Source organism: Cygnus atratus, chromosome 6 (assembly GCF_013377495.2).
Source record: "Cygnus atratus isolate AKBS03 ecotype Queensland, Australia chromosome 6, CAtr_DNAZoo_HiC_assembly, whole genome shotgun sequence".
NCBI lineage: Eukaryota > Metazoa > Chordata > Aves > Anseriformes > Anatidae > Cygnus > Cygnus atratus.
The window spans coordinates 29,119,052-29,142,935 of record NC_066367.1 but is presented as its reverse complement, the minus strand read 5'-3'; the positions used below and the strand labels follow the sequence as shown (position 1 = coordinate 29,142,935).

General features: G+C 37.7%; 1 protein-coding gene across 2 annotated transcripts in view; it reads right to left on the bottom strand.

Annotated features, from left to right (window-relative positions):
* Positions 1–23,180, bottom strand: part of XRCC5 (X-ray repair cross complementing 5) — a 46,436-nt gene extending 23,256 nt beyond the window's left edge. The window contains exons 1-13 of one of the 2 annotated variants that reach the window (XM_050711704.1): positions 22,937–23,180; positions 20,203–20,316; positions 19,427–19,610; positions 19,014–19,062; positions 17,624–17,746; positions 16,853–17,038; positions 14,232–14,346; positions 12,428–12,566; positions 10,348–10,460; positions 6,818–6,880; positions 6,012–6,149; positions 4,593–4,683; positions 3,219–3,352 (exon numbers count right to left, since the gene is read on the bottom strand). In XM_050711704.1, coding sequence (XP_050567661.1) covers positions 3,219–3,352; positions 4,593–4,683; positions 6,012–6,149; positions 6,818–6,880; positions 10,348–10,460; positions 12,428–12,566; positions 14,232–14,346; positions 16,853–17,038; positions 17,624–17,746; positions 19,014–19,062; positions 19,427–19,610; positions 20,203–20,316; positions 22,937–22,951 — 1,464 coding nt within the window. In that variant the 5' untranslated portion in view covers positions 22,952–23,180. The remainder of the gene's footprint in view (positions 1–3,218; positions 3,353–4,592; positions 4,684–6,011; positions 6,150–6,817; positions 6,881–10,347; positions 10,461–12,427; positions 12,567–14,231; positions 14,347–16,852; positions 17,039–17,623; positions 17,747–19,013; positions 19,063–19,426; positions 19,611–20,202; positions 20,317–22,936) is intronic. The other variant, XM_035572648.2, reaches the window with a different exon arrangement.
* Between the last annotated feature and the right edge of the window lie 704 nt (positions 23,181–23,884).

Sequence of the window (23,884 nt, the reverse complement as noted above, 5' to 3'; positions counted from 1 at the left end):
GTGATACAAAAAAGAATATCAAAACAGCATTAGTGGATTGAATTAAACAAAAAAAAAAATCTAAGTTTCCTGTTGTGAATGTGTTTTTCAGGCTCTTGCATCTGAAATCTCTACATGAGTTGCAAGAGCTGAGCAGACTGCAGCAACAGCCATCACTTGCTCCTGTTTTTCAGAGCAGATGACCAGCTCTGAGATTGCAGGTACCTTCAGAACTCAGGTGTTAAATGAAGATGAAGTTGAACAGATTTAGCCTGAAGCTCCTGATGCCGAACAGGAATTGACTACATAATAAGTAATGACATAAATGCCTGAACAGACAAGAACTTACTGCAAGAAAGCATTGTGTGGAAGGGAACAAGACAGAATATCTATGAACACACTTTTATAAGAAAATATTTTAGCAAATCTATAAAGCCTATGGGAACCAGTCTTTAAAGCCTCAGAACATCGGACAAAGATTCATTTGTCTAAAAGATAAGCACTGAGTCCAAGCCAGTCACCTACTCATTCTCCACAACCATTTTGTGCTTATGATGTCCAAAACATGAAGGACCACTCATTTTCCCAAGGCTTTTTTTTTTTTTTTTATGGATTATGAAGCAGGCTTGGACAACTCAGCTTATATTAGTTGTCTAGCTTTTGGGTAACTAAACCTATGAACTGAATCCCAACACAAGTGTCTTAAAGTTCAGTTTACACTTGGTTTGTGACAAGTTCAAAATGATGTTCCAGCAGATAAATCCACTACATTCAACTGAAGATAAGATTACTTGTTGCTGAAAGCCCTTACAGACTTACTCCAAGGTACCTCCTGTCCCCCTGCAGCTCTGCTTTAAGTCCAACAACTTACAGATTAGCCCAGCCCAACAGAGTCACTTACACATGGTCTAAAAAGCGTTATGACACATTTAGTTGTGGACTTCACAGCTGGATCCCATGAGCTATTAAATGCTGCAGGCCACTGTCCCCACAAAGCTTCCCCTCGGGTCTGTTTCAGTATCGAACAATCTCTGGTAAGCCATTTGTTTGTATGAATAAAACACATTGCATTCACCAAGTGTCTTATCTGCTTCAAATCCCCGTACTGAAGAGGAACAACTTAAATAACAAGGTTGGAAGTCTGCCACCATGAAGGCTATGGAAGTTTGTTTAGGTTTTTCTGGAAGCAAGAAATAAGAGCTCCGGATATAGGATATTCCTCATCTTCTACCCCAGCAAGCATTAGCAACTCCTTTCCACCCACTCTGTCATCTTCTGATGCCTACCACTACTTCCAGAGCTATAATTTGACTTGATGTTTCTGTTTAAATTCCAAACATCCTCAAGAGACAAAAGAGAGAGGAAATGAAGGGGAAGCTCATCCTTTCTTCAGGACTGCTCTTCTAAAACATCTATAGGTCCTGTTCAACCCAATCAATTTCCTGGCTACATTCAAAAGATGAAGTATATTTTTTGGTTGTAAATCTTAAGAAACAAGAAGTGCCACTTGTTCTACAAGCAAAATATTAAGAACCTGGAACACATTTGCAGCAAATTAAAGGAAAGAACAGTCTTGCTGCAATTTGTATGGGTTAATAAGCAGCACTGTAAACAAGACAAAACATAGGGACTGCACGAGGGTAAAAGAAATTGCTAAAAGGACCAGTAATTTAAGGCTTTGTAAACAGCAAGCACTGTGGACAGAACTGCATACTACCTAGTATTGAAACAGTAAATAAATACATTTTCTACCAGCAGCAATCACCCTTAGAAAGTCTTATTATTCTCCAATAAAATTGTGTGAGTGAGGTGGTTGCTCTCTTCTGGCAGCACTTGACTCAACCGTTAGGACGATACCATCATATTCTTTCAGAAGACAGATGTAAGGCCTGAAGCAACACCTTTCGGTAATAGGCAAAATCCCCTGAATTAAAAGAGTGCAAAAGCGTACCTAGCAACGTAGCAGGAAATACTATCTCCTGCATGTTTCATTTGCAAGCAAAACTGTATTTGTTTCATACTACCCAAACGTTATGATTCTTCCTAAAATACAAGTAATGCAGAAGTCAATCCATTTTAAGCTCTTCCCTAGCAATAACCTTCTGCTGTCCAAATCTTGCACTAAGTTATACACTGTCTTGTCAATGTGACTGGCAGAATCTGGAGGGAACATTGAGTTCTTTAGGTGTCAAACGATAGGATTTGAAGACATTGGGATTATGTGTTTCCTGAAACATAAATATGACCTTCAGATTCTTTGTTACTTCTGACAACACTGAGGCAGTGTGGCCTTCGGAATCTAGGGTAAGTTTTCTTTATTTAAAAAAACATCATTCTACTTGTGAAATGAAAAAAATAATTTTGAATTGTTGAGACATGATAAACGCGTAGTAACATTTTTGGTCAATTTTCAGAGTGGAATCACACACTCAATATATCTCCATGGTCCTGTACACAACATATTTCAGAAGTTGCGTAAATTACATCATAATCTTCCTTATTTTTGAATTTGCTGTGTCATTTTTTTTGAACACTTGAATTCCAAAGCATAATTAAGTCTCTCATCCTGACAGTTGCAAATAAAATCTTCATGATATGAAAGGAATGTGAATCAAAATGTAGACAGTTTGAAATGATAACTGCAAGAAGTGTAAACTCTTCTGCTTGCCCATAAAATGCATTAACTCAGACACCCAAATGGAGTACTTTAAATGTCAACCATGTTAACCATTTACTACTGATCAAGCTTACCTCAGACTGATTTGTTTTGGTACCACCGCTAGCTTAAACAATGAATAAAGAAGTGACTCTGCTCAGGATTTGATGAGACCCAGAATGAGGAGCTAAAACCCTCCATGACTGTCAGGTAATTTCTCTCTCTGTGCAGAAACTGAAGTCTGAGTCTGTCTGCATCATGATCATTGCAATACAGCATAGAGATGAGATACCCAAGCAAGTTTTAACTTATCTAGCCTTGGCACCCCTAAGTATCTGTGATGCTGTTGCAGACTTCTCAGCACAGATGTAATTTCCCTTCCTTCCTGGAAACCAGAAATTTTAGGAATAAAATTTGTGTCAGAAAACATGGAAATTGCCAGCTACCCCACAGTTCAATACAAAACATTTTTATTGGACTCATCACAATGCAGATCATTCCAAGGTGAATCAGAGAGACAGAAAGGTGAAAGGTTTCAAGAAAAAAAATGTTTCTTAAAATGTCATATAGTTCATCATCTCACCTGATATAACCTCTGAAAATGAGGGTTTGGGATTTTGCTGGGCTTAAACAGGTCCTCAAAAGTTTCTCCATCATCATCTTCATAAACCAAATTCATAGAATCAATCAAAGAGTCGACTGCAGATAACTGATCGGCTAAGGCAGCGATTGCATACAAAGAAAGATTAAATACACTTGCAGATAAATGCATTTCTTGAAACAATTTACAGATGAAGATTCACTTCACAATGGGAGACTCTGACCAAATCATTAAGTGTCACAGAATACACTGCATATACAGATGTGCCAAAAATGAATATGGGTAGTGGACACAGAGATAAAAACCCTGCTTTGTTTACGGACTACAACGTAAAGTCAAAGAGTTTTTTTTTTTGTTGTTATTTAAGACCTCATTTATTGCTGTCTTCCTGCTTCCATTTGTCTTCTTTTCAAGATGTTTTTATTTGCAACAGAAGGTTTATAGGCCACTTAGAAAATGAGAAGAACAGTTGATTTGATAAACTAAACTGATTAAAATAAATTTTAAAAGTTAGGATTGCGAAATAACTCAGTTCACAATAGTCAACTATTGTTTTGGTAAAAACAAGTTTCAGATTTGTTCTCAAACTGCTAGTTATAGGTAAGAAAACACAAACTATTTCAGAAACAACCCAGCACACTTTATATACCCTGAATGTGCAGATAGATCACAACAAATTAAAGAATTGGGAGTGGATTTCAAACTATGTTCATTTATGCTCATTACTGTGAAAATTCACTTAACAGTGAATCAAGCTTTATATGGCTGCATGTTCTATGGCTCTCCAAATACACCATCCCTTGAACCTGGACACCATTAAGTGCGTGCTTCAAAAAAACATCACACCACATAAAATACACTTCAGCCTTTTTGTCTTTGTACATTACATCAATAGGCCACAACACAAGTGGCTGCAGAACCAGCTTGTTTGGAGCTGTTTCCTCTATTCTAATCCTAGCTAACTCATCACATATTGCAAATCCCATACAGTTTGGCCATCTCTTAGAAATGAGTTCAAAGATCAAGGGTTATGGAGGACTAACTCTCAGATGTGTGACTTAAAATCAGATAAAATCTGAGCCAGAAGACATTCAACAAGACAGTTTTAAAGGACTGCCTGCAAACCCCTCAAGTCTACTCAGCCTGCAACTAAACTGCTGAAGTTTCGTTACAGGCTTCATGCTTCAAGATGACATCACCGTAACTTATTTCTATAGGGCTGTTTTTTTTCTAAACCCAAATACTGACAAGGTGTATGTTTTCATTGGAAGGCCAAATATCCTAGTTATTTTAGAATGTCTTAAAATAATAGCAATGAGGTACTTTGTCAAGTTGTCCGGGAAAGGACTATCTTACCTGTAGGAGTGAATTTTTTATTGTTTTTCAGGGATGAAAACACATATTGTCTTACATCTTCCGAGTACGGTAATTGCACATAGATGAGACACTGAGCAAAATGAAAGTAAGAAGAAAAAATCAAGAAAGAAGCAACTGAGCCTACAGAAATACAAAGTATCCCCAAGTGCCCTATCAGGGCAATATAAACAAAAAAAATTAAAAGATCTAATATCAGTGCATATCAAAGTAATTCCGTAAAATATTTATAAAGCAACTCTGTTTTAAGTAGTATAAAACAAAAGATGATTTAAGAATACAGCGATGGCTACACTTATCATTTTTCTATAGGTTGAATGAAGACCTCTGAGGTCATCAAATCCTTTTTCTTATGTAGATTTCCATCCAGCCACACTTTGAACATCCCATACCTTGGAGCTCTGGGAGGTTTTATCACTGCTTACTGCATTTCAAAGTCATTTTTTTCCTAACATTCTCATGCTAATTTTCTCTTTATTCAAATACCTCCTCCAGTTCATACCACCCTAAATAATTCCTTTCCATCCTTTATGTTTATAACCTTCAAAAGCCTGAAGACTTATGTCCACCCCCACCTTAGTCATTGCTTAGCCATGCTATATATATTCAGCTCTTTCAATAGTGTCTCGTAAGAAAGATCGGTGGAAACATGCAGCAAAAAATCTTACAAACTATGTTACTTTTGGGTCCCTGAACTTTTAAAGAAATTATTTCAATTGTGATTGTGGGTTACTTTTTTTAAGAAAAGGACTAAAAGTTTTGTACATTTTTTTAAATAACCTTTTCAAGTAAATGAATATATTACTATCTTCCTGACTCTCCATATGAATTTAATCAGTAGCTCTAAATGCTGTTAGCTCCTTCCCTCATTCCCTGTTGACTCAGAAACCTAATGACAACAATGTAGTTGGATGTGCCTGAAATGCCAGTTATAAATTCAAATTTTGCACTACCAAGCAACCCGGAGGTAATTCTGCAGTTAAAGACAATGAAAGAATCTACCACAATTGTGGACTGTACTCTGAAAGGTAGTTAGTAATACAGACAAGTTATCATTGTTTTCTTGCTAAGTACCTTTCTTAGATGCCAACAGACTCAGATTTCCAGGATTACAAAATTAAATAATTTATATTTTAATAATAATAATTTAAATCTCTAATATAGAGGACAGTATAATTATTTACTACCTCCTTGTCCTAAGACTCAGTATTATTTCATAAAATTACTACAACAATCACATTGGTTTTCTGTTTTTGTTTTTTTTTTTTAATAAAACACCGCCAATTTTTTTTTTTACACAACACCGCCAATTCGTATCGTTCAATTATGATCATTTATTAATTAGCATTTGCAAAGTAACAATAAGGAGGCTCTCTAAACAAGGAAAAAGTGAAAAATTACCTCATATGCATCCTTAATATATGGAAAAGCCACGCCAATTTGTGGGTTACATCTTCTATCATAAACATAACGCACTATAGCTACTACTTTCAACTCATCCAATGCATGAACAAGGGCTGAAAAAGCAACTGCTGCATTCTGTAAAGAAAATGTAGCCATGCAAGTTCTCATTAGTCTGCTGAAATACACCTTCCACAGCGAATTCAACAGCACTGACTTAGTCAAAATTACTTGCCATTTCAGCTATAAATGACGCAAGCACTTTCATGTTCAAGAAAAAAATAAAAAGTTCAAATCCCAACATAGTAGCTTGTCCATTGAAAGTTAAGGATAAACTTTAGATCCTGCACATACCATCTTTTCCGCTAGGTGTGAAAAACTCAGAAATGTTATGAGACAGAGAGAAAGGACAAGCAGTCAGACCCTTAAAGGGCAGGCATCTCAGCTCTCCAGTGAAGCTTTTACTTCTTATGTTTAAAATAATTTGGAGGTGTGGTCTAAACAATAGGTACAGGGTACACTCTTGGTCTATATGAAAATGGATTTAAGTACCAATTCCAGGTTCCCCATGTCCTTGCACAAATATCATTATTTACCAGTTTATCATTGTCCATGACATACGGCATTCATGTGGGGTCTAATCCAAAGTCTTTTTATGTTAATGGGTAATGGAACAACACTGTAAACTGCATTAAGAATCTTTCTGTTTCATTAACATGGAAAGAAGGAATAATCTCAAGCACCACTACTATTCTTTTATGTTCCATGGTAAATTGCTTTCAGCGTTAAACTTGAATTCACCTTACCTCATCATCTTTCGCTGCAAAGACCTTGAGAACCTGGTTTCCCATGTAACAGTGCCTCTGAATCTACAGATTCAAATGGTCAGGGGTTAGCTTGATCTAAAACAAATGTTGTTAATGTACCTGGACCAATTAAATTATTACACAACCAAAGCATTAATCAAATGAGAAGCCACAAACTTTAATTACTGTGCATATAAGCTGAAGCCCTATATGTGTTTCATAACTCCATTTATCACTCAATATGAATACTCAGTCATATTCTGCGGGACATTCCCTTGTCTGTCCCACTGATGGGCAGGAATGAAAGACTACGGTACTTGCAGCTATTACGAGTCTGGATACCACTGCAATAATTCAACAGTCAGTGTGAAAAGCTACAGTAGTTAACAGAACACCTAAACTTAACCGACACTATGCTGCGTCTATATTATCAAATTTTGCTAGCAAAAATAAATGAAAAAGGAACTGAAGAAAGTCACATCCTTACTTAATAAAGCTACTTCAACAGCAACAGGTAGTATATACAGCTGTGCTAGCGAAGTACTTCTGTTAGCAGAGTTTAGTCACTGTCCTTGGAGGTTTAAGGAAAGGTTGGACCTGGTGCTTAGGGACATGGTTTAGTGGGTGACATTGGTAGTAGGGTGATGGTTGGACCAGATGATCTTGGAGGTCTTTTCCAACCTTAATGATTCTATGGCTGACAAAAAAAAAGTTTCATTAATGGGCACTGCTCCAACAGCTGGAGCTGCAGAGGCTGAGACACACCCAGAGAATCACTACAACAGCAGAAAAGGGGGTTGGAACTGGATGGTCTTTAAGGTCCCTTCTAAGCCAAGCCATTCTATGACTATGAAAAGATGTCACAAAAGACTGCACATTACTAAGAACACTACTTAAAATGACCTTTCTTTGTTAAAGAAAATCTCTTCAAATTACACCAACTCCAAACTACCTGGAGTTTCATTATGTAGCAAATTACCATAATGCTGCTGAAGTCAGTGACAACTTACACCTGAGCAGATCACTTTTATGTATTACAGAACAATTCTTGAACTCAAATTACTCTACCTGCAATTATTCTTTGCTCTTCTGTCTTAAAAAGCTGAGGCATTTTATGCTCAGTATAAATACCCAGATATGTGCATCACTGCACCTTTTCTGTTTGCCAGAGAAATGGATCGATCCTTTGTAATATTTTCAAGTATTATTTCTTTATTTACACAGAATTGCTTATAAATTAAAAATCAAAGTTTAAGCGGCCTCTGATCTTTTTTCCTGAGGGATATGAATAACTAAGAAAATAATATGAGGTGGTTCTACTCCTTTAATTATGCATTTGGAGCTGCTCCAGTTTCTCCAGTTAAATCATCTTTTCTCCAAAGTTTAAAAAAAAAATAAAACCAAGCATACATTTGGATAGTGTTAGTATTATGACTCCAAACAATAAAGTTCAGGAGCCAAAACATAAGGAAAGCACACAACTTGAAAATTCTAGTTGTATATTCTCCTGATATCATTATCTGTACAAAGTAATTTTAATCCTGGCATCACACCTTAATAACTTCATTCCACTGAGGTATTTGCAACCACTATTAGGCTTAATTACTCCCACTCCCAGTTAGAGGACCAGAGCACACACTGTTTAAGATGTAGTTCCATTCCTGTTTGTTATGAAATCTGGACAGGAGAAGCACATCATAAAAATTGTCAAAAGCAATATTTTGTGCATTGAAAAATACAAAAACGATTTCTTAATTGTTTGAGGCATATTTATGTGGATCAAAACATTATTCCTACACTAAATTATATACAGGCAATCTGGAAGTGTTACCACACTCCCGACCAATGGTGGAAAAACATGCAAATGAAAAGACTGCTCACTTACAGGAGCACGACAGTTCTCATCTGCTTTCAACTCAGTTTCTCTTTTCAATAAAAGTCAGACTTCAAGTTGAAATAGGAGGCAAGCCTCCAGCTGAGAAAGCACCACACACAGTGAAACAGATCTTAAAGAATGAAATGAAGACAATGAGACTCAGCTGTAAACTAATAAAATGTGAAAAGATAAAAAACAAAACAAAAACCACCTGTCTCATTAAAACCCTGAGTTCAGACAAAGTTTCGTATGTTAAACCCAGTTCCTGGTACAGGGTTTAGCAGCCCCTGACATCTCTCTGCCCTGGCCAATTCAGGGCATATAAACTCAAGCATGATGTGTTTCCTTGATCAATTATTTTCAATACATAAGTTACTGTGTTACTTCAATTTAAATCCTGAATGTCCTCAAGGAGCAGTAAGGTTACAGGTCTCATTTAGGCTGGCTTCTAATTTTAAGTAATCAAATGTAACTTCCTAACTCCTCGGGCAATAATATGCTTTAGATCATCACACTGCAATCGTTAAACAACATATCTAGCAATACACAGGGTTATCTGTGCTACTTGCACTGTAGAGAAGAAATATGTTTAGTTAAAAAAATATATTTAGTTAAAAACAGTTGGGAGTTATCTTATACAGATACTTCCTATTTCATCAGCACCTTTTCTTCCTGGCAAAGGTAATGATTCCTCAGCCTTTTATCAAGCATTCTATTTTGTAGAGGCAGTGAGACATTTCAAAGAAGAGCAGGAGGCCTGGGAGCCTTTAGAACAGAAGGCAGAGTTACCCTATGATTTTGTTTAAGCTTCGGGTGGTGAACTTTACTCTAAGATGGAGTAAAGTTTCAGTGACTCTGTGCAACGTCCTGGAAAAGAAAGAGTGGAGGCAGCTTACAATTTCTAGAAATTACTGGCACTCACATTTCTGTATTTTCTCCTCATATATCCCATTTCAGGAAGGAGTGTTTTTTTTTAAGCCTCCAGGTAAAATGGATGACAAAATTAATGCCACAAGTACAGCTAAGTGCATACATTCACAAAAAAATGTAGATTTCATTGGGATATGGAGAGTTTTTGAGCAATGCTACCTTCATCTAAGTTCTCTCTTATGTAGAGAGAATGTAGAACAGAGTTCTAGACTTAATTTTTGTTATAGTAGAACCAAAAGGAAAGGCACAGTTCATCAACTAATACTTATGGAAACAAAAATGAATGGAGTTAGCTCTCAAGGTTTCTTTAACATTTCTCTAACGCTGAGGAAGAGGTTTCTTCTGTTAGAAAGTAAAAAGAACACACTCATGGCTGGACAAGGCCCAAGAAGGTTTCTGCATAACCTGAACAGAAGAGAGACCACCTTCTGTTGCAGATTTGTCAACACTATTTAATTTACTCACATGAAATGAGACTACAGTACATCAGCAGCCACTTTGTAGAGATCTGAGATCAGTGGCTCTTGCTTTCATTGAACACCTCATGTCCATATTTACTACTGTCTCTTCTTCACAAGACTACATACGTGTAAAGTCACTCCTGTCACGCCTGACAGCAGATGCCTCATTCCCAGTACAATAAAACAACTTCAGCAAATTCACATGGAAGTCACATGTCTTTAACAACTGAGCAAGTTGAATGGAAATAAGTTTAGTAATGTACCTGAGAGGATCTGCTGAATCCCAAAACAGAAAAACATTTTGCTTCAGCTTTGTATTTCATTTGCTCTTCATCTTCTCTGGAAAAAGGAATGATATCACTCCCATAGCGAAACCCTGGAGAACAAGAGAGGAGCATCTGGTAAGCATATGGGCCTACCATTCTAACACTGAAATTAGCTCTCTGAATATTTTAACAAAGCACGCATGCCCTACAGCTACACTCCACACACTCAAATTACTTTCCCTGTTAACAAAAAAAGCACACACCCCACAGACATTTTGTACTTTATGAACAGCACTTGCACCCCCTGTACATCATTTTATGTAACATAACTGCCCTCATAGAGAGCAGGAAAGCAAATAAGGAAACTGAACATCTTGCCTAACAAAGTTATGCCCACAGAATAGATTTAAGCAAATAAACTACAACACTCCGCACAAGTGTAGTAGAAAAAGCATACCGCAAATTATGGAAAGGAAATGGCACCACAAGGGATTCATAGAACAAATGTGTTAACAGTGGAAGTGAGATACACCATCACACAAGGGAAAATCAAAACACCCTTGCATGGAAAAGCTGTCTTTCTATACATTTCTGTTTTACTTTCTTCACCTTACATTGCAGGGATACGTGCATGAATTAGGCACCTGTTAGTTTTTCAGCTATCACCTGTTCCAGCTGCTTATTCCCCCACCCTAAGTTACACCCAGTAACATTATCACTTTATTACACTGTCACTGACGTATCTTCAGGTGAGGGAAGGAACAGAAGTAAATCCCTGGATGAAAAGCCTATGTGCAAACAAATTTTCCTGGAAACTGAAAAGAAAAGAAGCAGCCAGACCAAAAGATACTTTAGTATGTGTACTTCAAATGCAAAATATTGTCTAATTATGCCAATTCTCAAAATGTCCACAGAAGTCCATGAGGCATCATCTGCTTTTTATCTATAAAAAAATATTACACCATTGACACAGAAATTCATGGTCTCTTTTATTTACATGGGACTGTTCACCGCTTCTGTTTACTAGCATCCCACAGCCATTTACCAGCTGGGGCATTCAAGGACATCAGCAAAGAACAGTCACAAAGGCTTCGAAATATTCATTATTAAAAGTGGATTTTTTTTTCTAGATTTACTAAAAGTTTTGAAATTATAAGTCAAAGAGTGCTAGCTTTTACCCATTATTTCTGTTTAAAGAAACAAAAAAATTGCACTGATGTTGGTACATTTTTATTTGCTATTACTATAAAACACCTCTGCTAAAGTGGAAAGGTTAAATAAAAACCACAGTATTTGTCTTCATTTTCCAATTTGTTTTATTCTTTAACAGCAATTTCTATACTGTTATCTGAATAGTTCTGCCCTTTGTAGCTAATACGTTTGCCCTACTTGTGTGGGACTCAAAGAGTAAACTGGATAGAAAAAAAATCAGTAACAAAATATAGTCACAAGAAAAATACACATTTGACTAACTCCACTTTTAAAAAGTAGATTATTTCATAACGCTTCTGAGACCTTTAGTCTTCCCATGAACTTCATCTACTCAGCAAGAAACTGAAGGTTACAAAAGAAGTACTCTGCATACCACTACTTCAAATCAGACCTCTCATGAAATTGAAAGGTAAGTTAATAATTTAAAGGTAAAGCTCTTCAACACTACCCCTTCCTTCAACGGTTTTATCTCTCATCTGCAGAATATCTGGAACAGTTGCCTATCTGGAAACAAAAACAGTGCTATGAAAGTATTCATGTTACCAGTACAACTGAGATTTGAAGAGTAAAGGTAGCATGAATACTGACTACAGAATTGAGATGATCTTCCAGAGTACAGTTTAGTAAGGTGTAAGTCCCTTCCAAGTTCCACCTGGTGGGATTATTACTGCTAGTCCTATTAGTAGGAAAAATAAGAATTTTTAGAATATGCAAAGACTCATTATCTCTGTGTTCCAATGGCTTACAGAGTTTGCAGCCTAATATCACAGACTTCTAACTATACAACTAAAAAGCACTTAGATGATTTAAAAGAACAATCTATTATCTTTGGTTTGCCTTCAGGGTGCACATAAAGGAGCCATACCTTGAATAGTATCATCTTTCTGAACCTCTGTCTCATCGTCATCGTTCAAGCAGTAAACAGTTTCTTTTTGTACATCTTCTTTTTTGAGGGTTTTAGCATCTACAACTGTCCACATTTTTTTCACCTTCTCTTCTGTAAGCTTTATATGAGAACGTAAAGGAATATTAACATTTCAGTTAGATACAGAGTGCTTACTACAACACAAAAAAAATTCTTAGACCAAGTGCTACATTATTTTGCCAGTAAGGGAGGAATAATTAGAGCCAAAAAATACATCCCTGACTGCTACCACAGTGCTTTCAGCACACTGTTTTATCTGTATGAGAGCTGTCAAACATTAAGCTGTATCATACTGACTGCATTCTTGCCTTGGTTGTTTAATAAAGTCATGGCTAGGTCATTTGTGAAAGTCTTTTAGTCACAGGCTAAAATACCTAGCGAGCAAGTTGCATGTTACTTCCTACACAAATACGTGCGCGCTTTTTTACAAAGCATTAAGGTATATGTTAATGATAGAAGAAGACTCACTCAATAAGTCCATTTGTCCAAGTTTTGCATCACATTACCATACTACAGCATAAAAGTGTTACTGCAACTTCCCCAAACAGCAGAAAAAGATATAAGCTGTATTACTGGACTGGGAAGGGAAAGAAGGAAAAATATATCTGCAATGAGCAAATGTTTCCTAACTACAGGGAAAGAAATACGCTTTCTTCTCTATTTAAGTGAAATTGATGGAGAAGTAAATGAATGAGAATAAAAATGGAGAACTGGGCAGAAAACAGAAAAAGACAGAATGGATTACGGCAGTAGACATTAGAAGTCTACTGCTAGCCCTCATCCAATTGCTATGTGACACCATACTAGCCACTTGGTTCATGTTGCTCCTTCATAAGCTTCATTTATTTTGTGTGTGAACACCTTTGGGAAGGGACTCTGGATTTGTACATGTCTAGAAGAATATCCTGACCAAACAAAGTATAAAAAGAAAGCTGGCAGCAGAGAGCTCTTTAAAGGCTACTACACCTATCTTTCAAAATCAAATATATGTCCGCTTCTAAATACATCTTAAAACCTTACAATGTTGGTCAGACTCCTAGTCTTGGATTTAAGTAACAAACCAACCAATCTCCATCTCACAACATTAATCAGTACTGCCACACTACACAGTTACCTAATAATTCTTCAGTTACTGGAATTTTGCACATTTTTTGTGCTTAAATACACTTCTTCCTAGCACTGTGTGAAGGAACCAAAAAAACTACAAGCGAAACAGATGACATATAAGCTCTGTCAAACAGTATAAAGCAAACAAGCTGAAAAAAAATAAACTTTTTTCAAGTCTGAAATAACAATAGATGTGACTTGGAACAATAGCTGGTAAAACTTACCTCTTTTACACACACACACACAAAATTCCTCTCATGCCTAGGAGTTAAGAAATGTATATTAAGTCCCACTGAGCAGCAGACATTTCATTTATGCTGAACGGAAAGCTTCACAAAAGAGCAGGTTCATCAACTTAAACACCATTAAGCTTCACAGTGTAGACAGCAATTACTTCTATTTCTATACATCGTGAATTTTTGTTCTTTAGCATATGTGTACAATGCGGTGCAGCTAAGAGTTGCTGTGGGAACCACAGTTTCAGATGCACTAACTTCTAAACACAAGATCTCTACCGTTATTATTTTGGATGTTTAATGTCTCTTTCCTTAAAGGTTAAAAAAAAATTAAAATAAAAATGCAGCTGCACCTAACTGCTTGCTAAAGTACACTAAAACATACGATTTTAAGAACTTACTGATTTGTAGGCCACAATCTTTATGGACAAATTGGAACCAATAGTTAACTGGCAGGACCAAGCTGCAGGTCTTCTTTCTATTTTCTTAAACATTGAAAGACGCTCCAGGCTCTCTCTAAACGATGGAATCAAGAAAACAGAAATGAACTCTTTGGTGAACTGTAATAAAACATTGCAGACAATACACTCTCTTCAAGGAGATGCAGGAGCCCAATTGTTTCAACTTAAACTGCATGAAGCATTATAAAATAAACTGTGTGAATAATCTTGTCATTAACCATTGTCAGAAAAGAGAAAGAACAAAAGAGGTGGCACAGTAGATTATTCCCATCTTGAGCCTTTATGACGGTGTGACATTAGGGCTTTAAGACAGCACTATAGGTCTTGTGAGGAAACTACACAACTGCTTATTAAGCATTTTACATTTATCTGTGCTCACCCAATTAGGGCATGTAGTTAGCTGAACAACCTAAATTAGAAAAGGCTTCTCCAGGTGGTGAAATGTTTTCTGCAGTGGAGGTGAAGAAATAAAGAATCCAGTTTCAATTAACGTGATTTTGTTTGTGTGGTAATTAACTTTTCACTTTTTTTTTTTTAATACAGTGCTAATGAACTCATTATTTCCAGAGCATTCAGTCAGAATGAAACAAGTTACTCTGAATATTTCTCGCCTAAACATCATATGTGCAAGTTCATAAAATAAAAAAAGGGAACTTCAATGAACTTATACCAAGAAGTGTTTATCCAATTGCTCAAATTTAAGCACTGTAGTCCAAAATTTAAAAGCTGGAAATAAAAGTGATTTATATTCTATTATAGTAAAATCAAACAGACTTAATTGTTGCACTCTAGAATAGCAAACTGTATTAGCTATTTTGCTATATAATTTCAGTGCAGACAAAGGTGCTCAAACAATGTCATTTTTATTGCATGACGAAGCAAAACAGCATTGACCTCACCTTTTTCACATCATGATAAAACCCAAAACATACATCTCATCATTGAAAGAGTTTGTCTAGCAGATATTAAGATCAGCTCTTAAAAACATTAGTAGAGAGTTCCACCTGCTCTTCTACTTTTCAACTTTCTTAGCATAAGCAGCATTGTTTGGTTTGGTTTTGTTTTTTAAATTCTAACACAAACACTATGAAAGGAAAAAACACATTATATAATGACAAACATTAAATATCCCTTTTCTTTCCCCTGGAAGGAAGGAAGGGAGGGAAGAAAAAAAATACTTTTTCTGACAACAGAAACATCAATATAAGAGTTTTAAAAAGAATTTGTGAGTACATTATTAAAATTACTGCAACACATGTTCAAGGAGGGATGTGAAAATCAAATACCTGAAAGTGACAAATGCCTAAAAAAGTCATCCAAGCTTAATTTATTAATTCTATCTTTTAATTTCTGTATTTATAGAAGAAAAACACTCCCTATTATGGAAGGCTATTCAGCCAATAGAACACTAGTAAATGCACACTAGTACTTTAAAAACATTTTTTTCCTCTGCTTTCCTCACACTTCCTCCAAAAAAATGAGGCAACAGAAGGAACTCTTGCTTGATAGCCAGAATATCAAACCCTAAAACAACACAAGAAAATTATCTTGCTTACTTTCCTTGCATGACTAATTTATTTGCATGACTGATTTTTTTTAATTATTTTTTTTTATACCAGCAGGAATAATTAATATAGGAAAACAGAGTGCATCTGAGCTGGTAAATTATCATGACAGCTTTGCAAGGCTGACTTCTTAAAGCTTGATAAGCAACTTAACTGCATCTGAAACCTCACATATTCTTAAACAACTAAAGCTTGAATCTATTAGCCAAATGCCTATTTAACCAAAGATTTTGGATTACCCCTCAAAGCATGGCACAAATACAGCTTACACACTAGCAGGAGCCTGCAATAAAAAAAAAAAAAAGAAGGGGGTAAGCCACATCATAGAATAATCCATATGCATTAAGCTAAAGGATAAACGGGCCCAGAAAGATACTGCTTCTCTAGACAATCTTTTGATGCAATGACAAAACCTGCTTTTTTCTACAGACTCAGGCTGCCCTGTAAAGTAGCATGACACTACTGCTCAAGCAACAGTTTAGTTGACTGCTGTTATACAAACCAGATCAGCTGGGCAGGGTGAGTGAAGGAAACTTCACAAAAAATGATTAATAACAAACAACAACCATGAAAACAGTTGTGGGAGCTTGACAAACGAGCAAGTTACAAGAAGTCTCAGACCAAGAAACAAAGGCTATCATTAAATGCAAATGCACCATATCACAAATTCCATATTTATTTCAAAAACATGCTTTAAAAATCTCATTTATAGAAACCTTCCCTCAAAGATGCTCAAACATTGAAGATGAAGGAAAATCAGTTTTCTTCCTTAAATATAGATATGTAAGACAGAAATAATTTTCCACTGAAATCTGTAAGCTTTTCCATCTATTTTAGAGCTACATACAAAGCTGTTTGAAAGGGACTGAAGGTACCAAGTTATAAAATTCACTGACTTCAGTGAAACTGGAAGTGGCTATTTAATTCATTTAACCTTTTGGTGGAGAAAACAGAAAATAAGTTTAGAGCATGATAAAGAGGACTAACCAAGTTTACCTGTAAGTATAAATTTCTTCCAGCCCTCCTTCATCCAAAGTATGCATCAATTTGGTCACCACATCAACTCCTTCCTTCTGCTGCCCAGTTAGCCCCTTTCTTGGGAAAGGGTTTTGCTGCAAATGAGAACGTATGCTGGCACTTGTATCTCCACCTCCATCATCATCATTCACTGGAAACGGCAGACTAAGAACACAAAGAGTAGTAATCAGAAAATTGATTACTCTAATTCAGACCAAAACTAACAAAACAAAAATTGCATCAAGATTCACATTTTCTATCTAGTTGCAGTCAGAAGTACAAAGAGCTGCATGGCTTGCAAAACACATGAATTAATACTTCAGGTCTACTTGGCTTTGGTATTGTCTTGACTAGAGTGCTGCACCAATTCTGGGCATCATACTTCAGTAAAGATGTCTACCAAGAGGGAGGGATAAGAGAGTAAAGACGAGGCAGATCGAAAAACAAGATGTATTAAGAAATTGAACTGAAGAAAGCCCATAGAGAAGGGTGTCTGAGGGCAACAGTCCTAAATATGAGAGACTGCCGCAGAAAGGAAAGAAACAATCTGATCAAAAGGATTTGGTTCATAACTGGAATTCATGGTATGTGTAATTCATATAAATACTTATAACAAGCACATTACATATTGGTACTCCTCCTTAGAAACAATATACCAAATGATCACCAGGTCCTTCAAGGTCATTATTAAAAAGAATAACTAGTTCCCTTTAAAATGGCATTCTGTATAACAGCTAAATCCATACTTACAAAAACTGAAGTGAAATTCCTGCTTTCTTCAAGTTAGCAACGATAATTTCCAGCTGATCCTCACTGACAGGACTATTAAGGTCTGTAAACAGTTCAATGTGTCTCTTCTCAAACTTCTTTCCTCTTAAAATACAAAAAGAACATTTACATATGTTGGAAATATTATCTAGAAGGCCTTTTATAATTCTTTGCTTACAAAAAATGAAACTATAATAATATATTTGTAACGACGACAAAAAAAATACTAGGAAGAAGCTGCTCTTTCATTGTTCTAATCATTTAGGGTAAGTTTACATCTTTATATTATTCCCCCAGAACACTCCTACCCCACAAAACTGAGGACTCTTGCGCTATGACTTTGCAAAACACTAACTACTTTTAAGTGAGTGAATTCTACAAATTTTCAACAATTAAAGTACAATGCTAATAAAATACATTAGAGTGTTTATTGATTTTATTGGGTATTTCCTATGCAGCTGTGAATCTGTTCTTGTGAAAATGGAACAGGCTTGCTTAACTTACCCACAAGGTAACACAAGCAGTTGTTCCATAGGTATTCAAGGTTACACTGCTATAAATACCATCATTTTAATTTACGGCTCAACTTGAACTGTTAGATTGATATAGCTTTCCATGCAGATTAACTTTATTCATAAAAATACAAACTTGCATCACAGAGTATAGTCCTCTGCATTCACAATTAGATCATTTAATATTATTAGCAGTCTTCAATCTCTTTTTTAAGAGGAAGTAAGGTTCTCTTCCCTTCCCTGCACTCCTATTGGAACACTAGTCCGCTGATAGTTACAGTCACACTTCCAGTCTAAGTACATTTGCTGACAATTCTGTAACACTTGTTCTTGTGCCAACATTTTCCTACAGCTTAAACAATGTTTACCTCCCACATTTATCTTCTACATGCTGGGTATTTACAAACAGTCACATTATCTCCAACAGCCTTTATTTTGCTAGGCTGAATGCACCGTTCTGGTTTTGTTTTCTTTTTTCTTTGTAAGATTTGCCACCACCTCTATAAATTTGGTAGGCCTTTTCTGTGCCTTTTAACATCTGAATTACTGTTTTTTTTAAACACATCACAAGAAAAGTAACACTATTTAAGTGAAGCATCAGTGCTGTGTATAATGTCATTAGTTATCTCATGAATCTTACTGAAAAGTTCTCAATTGAATCAAAGTTTACAGATTACCCAGAGAAGCCAGATGTCTCCTGGGAATTCTTCAAGGACAGAATCATGTAGTGTGTTGTTTGGTTGGTTAATTTAAAACAAAACAAATTTTCCATATTTACACAATACTGTAATACAAGAAATCAGATCAACTCCAAAGTGCAAGTTCAGAATTCTGTAAAGGGCTTTACGCTACATACTTACACGGTTTCCTTCTGAAGCAAGTCCATACACACAATAATTGCATCCAGAACTAAGCAAAATTAAGAAAAATCTCATTCAGAACATGAACCATGTCACAAAAGTGTTTCATCTATGAAACGATATTCTGCTTTCACCCTTCCCTCCCCCAGCACTGACAAACATGCATTTTAGGTAACAAGCAATGCTTTGAGCTCAGCAGTCTTCAAACATCTACTGTGCAAGAGGTTCCTATATGACCTGTCTGGTTTGCAATCTTGTCTCTTCCCCATTTATCTGATGAAACAGTAAAAAGACTGATTCAGGGCCCGAGTTTAACTGACTGTGAGGAGGCAAACCTGAACCCAATTTAAAGCACTAACTTCCAGTCTCCTACTTAGCTGAGTCAGTTCAAGTGCTCTTCAACAAAAGGATACAGTCTGCTTGTTGAGAGCCTGGTTGAATCACAGTTTGAATGTCTTCCAGCAAATCAAAATCTGGTAGCATTAGTGACCTATGTACAGTAATGTTCTGGTATTGATCTCCGCTGGCAAGGCCATTCCTAGTACCATCTGTGCCAAATAAAACTACAGCGACTTCATCTTTACTCTCAGCAAAAACCTGGAAGGAGAGAAAATACAATACAGATATAAAAACACAGGTAGATTCATATATATCTATTTTAGACAGACAGCAAGCTGAACTGATTTTAAAATAACAGCAAGTACAGTGGATTTACCTTTCAGTTCCATCCTACCAAAATGCAATCCTACAGGGAGATCACTAATTTAGATAAAATTAAACTAACAGACTGACATGAGCATGTCTGGGATAAAACAAGCAAAAATTGGTTGACTCATTTCTTGAGATGAGTCTTCACTGTGGTAAATCTTAAGAATGCTGAAATATTTTAGACAAACAGCTGTTTTTTTCCCCAACCTGAAAAAGAAGAGTGGCCAATTCAACTGCTGTATCTCACCCATAAAAATAGAGCTGAAAGAGCACCGTTAGCTCTACATGAAAAACGAGTAATTCTTGCTCATTTCTCATTTATTTCAATTATTAGTAAATGAGAAAAATAACTTCACGGATGTCATTGTTTCGTCTCCCTTTTTACCAGTTTTTTTTTTTTGGTTGGTTGGTTGGTTGTCCGTCCCCCCCCCCCCCCCCCTTTTTTTTTTTTTTTTTTACACCACTGCAAAGTCACAAATACCTGTCGCTGCACAAATTTTGTCATAACCTTCTTGGCTTGTTCAAGTGAAGACTCCTCGCCAGGATAAGAACTACTCATCGTAAAGCCTACATCCAGACACAGCACTATCGCCGCCTAGAAAGGAAACACAATACCAAATAAGAATGTAAGAGGGCCACTATAAGCATAGAGGGGTTAGTTCAGATCCTTGAACACACAAAACCTAAAAATGATCAAAATACTTCACTACTGGTTCCTTTACTAATAACTATTAACATGGCCCAATGGTGGAGGACAGAACCAATACAACTGCACTGAAATGCAAATCATTTAATATTGTACCATGTTCCAGGTATCTCGGTGGAAAACACATAAAATCCTATCTTACACAATAATCTGTCAATAAGAGCAAATTCTATCCAACTCCATGAACACACAACAGATTCTAAAGGCTCTTCTACACCAGCAAATAAATCAGAGATGCTTCATTTGACTGTTACCAGCACAATACAGTACATCCACACAACACTATACAAACTTGCTTGATCTAATTCAAGAATACAAAAATGACTGCACTCCTAGGGTTTCCAGCAAGAGCCAGGACACTCATTGCTACTGGAGGTGTCTCTACAGTGAGCACCAGTGCCTGTAGCACACAGCAGTACTCTTAACGCATTAGAGGAACAAATTCCCATTTCAACTTAGGGGTTTAAATCCCACCAGCCGGCATATGTGTTTGCATTTCTGATCACTGCTTTAACTGAACTATATGCAACAATGCCTAAGTCTTCTCCTTAACTGATTTATAAACTAGCATACAAATAAAATCAAATTGCTTCTTGTGAGTTCTGTTGTTAAACATTTATTAATATTATCTGCAGTGTACTGTCCATTCAGCTAGCTTTGTTAATTTCCCCTAAAGTTTTAACAGACTCTACTTACCTTGTTTAAGCAATTTTACAATCCAACTAAATGAAGCTACAAGAGGAATTCAGTAAAATTATGCCCTGCATCTCCAAAGATACTGACAACAGGCCAGTTCGTATCTGTTGTCACTGGTTAAACCATGGTTCTTTAAAAACACGCCAAAATCTTACCTAATAGACAGCAAATAGCTTAAATTACACCACTTATACAAAATTATCATTTGCTGGAATACAGGAAATTTACATAGTACCTAGTATTTTAAAATAAGAAACTGGCTTCAAACAAAATGCATACAAATCTCTACAAAGTGAAGCTGCCAAAAAGGATGGGGACAATAAAGCAGAAAACTGAGAATCAAAAGGTATGAAGTGTATAGAGTACTTTTGGAGAGGGGATGAATAGACACGAAAGATGGTACAGGTTGGCCTCACCTAGTTTGCATGGCCCCACAAGTACCTTTTAAACATTTAGTCCTGATTATTTATGTCCCCTAAAGGAATATATTTTTAAGATACTAACTTTGTAGGAACAGTTTGCCCAGTTTAACTGTTTAATACCTTGCATTAGCAGCTCTCAACGTATTTTACCTTTCTCCTTTTCCCAAAATATACCATGCACATCTCCTGTCGGTTTAATAAGCATTGCTTTAGCTCCCTTCACATACACTGCACGACAAGGGGAGGAAGGAAAGAAGGCTCAGCAGCAGGTCTCTACAAGTCATCTAGCAGGTTATATCTGTCTCAATACCCCATTGCTCACTGCCTTCACTGGGAGCTTGCCTGGGAGCCAGGAATGGCTGAGGCGGCCAGGTCTGCAGAGGCCAAGAGCAGAATAAGGGCAGTAACCGAGGCTACGGTGGCTTCTCCTAAGAGCCTTGTTACTGCTCACCTGGCTGCTTGAAGAATGACTCCACCAGCTTCAGTAACTGCACACACTCTGCTTGTTGCTGTCCTGCCTTAAGATACAGGTGAATTAACCCTGTTGTCCAAAGTGTAACATGCTTTTTACAGCTAGCAAGATGAAAGCAAAGAAGCCGAGCAGGTGCTGGTGAGCTACGGTTTTGCAGGAAAGGAAATGCTCAGGCACCAACTGCCAGCATGCTTTTCTGGCAGGCAGCGAACACCAAGCCCTGCCCCAATAGGGAATCCTTCTTCGGGAAGGGGACAGGGCTCTTGGACACATGAAATTTTCAGTAATCCTCCTCTATGTGTCTCTTCATCTGTTATTTATCTGTCTCTGGGCATCTTATCTCTGCGCATCCCGGACTGCCATTTTCAGATGTAGGATACTAAACTACCTTGGTAAGATGCTCAGGATGTACAACCGTAGGGCCACACTGATGCTAGCTCAGGTGTACCAGCCTGCTTCACTCAGGGTGAAAGTGACAGAAGCCCTCCTTTGCCTCCAACCTCTCAGCGCTACATCAGTTTTAGCACCACCAACTGAGATACCAGGCTGCTGCTACAAGAGAGACCACGGCACAGCTTTCTCCAACAGATCTCTCACGCGTTCATAATACGGCAGAACCACCCCTGTTATTTCAGGAAGAGCACCGGCAGCTGCTACAGCCACATCTGCACTCCGAAGGCAGGAGCACCGCAGTCGCCCCAAATTAGCGTTGTACCGCCAGCAGCGGCCAAGCGGCAGCCGCAGTTTCAGAGGCGAGTGGCACAGCCCTGCCTCCTGTGCCGTAACACAGCGTCCTAGGGCTGCTGCCTCAAGGCGAGGCCAGGCAGACACCCGCAGGCACCCACCGAAAAGCCCGCAGGCAGCTCACAGGCACGGCCGCGCAGCCCGGCTCCCTGCCCGCCCTCTCCGCTCCCCTCACCTTGCTGCGCGCCATCTTGTCCCGGCCTCTCCGCGCCGCGACCAGCCCCCGGCCCCCGGCAGCGCCACCCAGCTGCGGGCGGGGACCGGGACGGGGCTGAGGGGGCAGACGGGGCCGTGTGGCTCCGTCCCCGCAAGGGGCACGCGAGGGGTCGTGGTCCTTTTCCTCCTCAGGAAATCCCCGGTGTCTCCCAAAATGTCCCCGTGGGGCTGGCCGCTGCGCGTAGCCGAGACCAAGCCCGCCTCTCCTCAGCGGCCCGAAGCGACGGCAGCGCGGGGCTGTGGGGCCGGGCACTGACTGTGACAGTATCGTAATCAGTGTATTTAGAAAAAAAGTCCCACGTTTTCTAAAATTATTCTCAAAACAGCGTGCGAAGCAATAATATGAATATAGCTACAAAAGAGTAAATCTCACACAAACACATTAAAAACCTTGTACCAGAACACTGACCCTACAAAGGCAAGCACTTCCTTTTCATATTGAATGGTATCTGGAATAAAAAATAATAATAATAATAAAAAAAATCACACCACCTTCCGACAGCAGCATGCTTTAGAAATACTGGTGGTTATTGAGAGATTCTCTCTGCAAAGCACTTTGCATACAAAGAAACAGAGAAGCTTGGCAATGTGACAAACATTTTATGGGAAACCTGTAGACAGAAAAACAGCCAGCAACTCCAAGAGAAAGCTGTCCATGGTCTTCCTGAATGTCTCTAAAGAGATTTCAGATTAATCCGAGGAAATCAGGTCTGCCTACTACTATTATTATTATTATTCCTAATGTATCTTAGTCCCTAGGAGTAATCACCACAGACTAAAAGCCCCATGGGCTAGCGATTAGACAATCTCCCACCTCAGATGATTTCCAACAGGGAGAGCTTGCAGTCTAATGTAAGGCAGATGCGCGTACACACACAAAGAACAGACAAACAAGGATTAATCAACT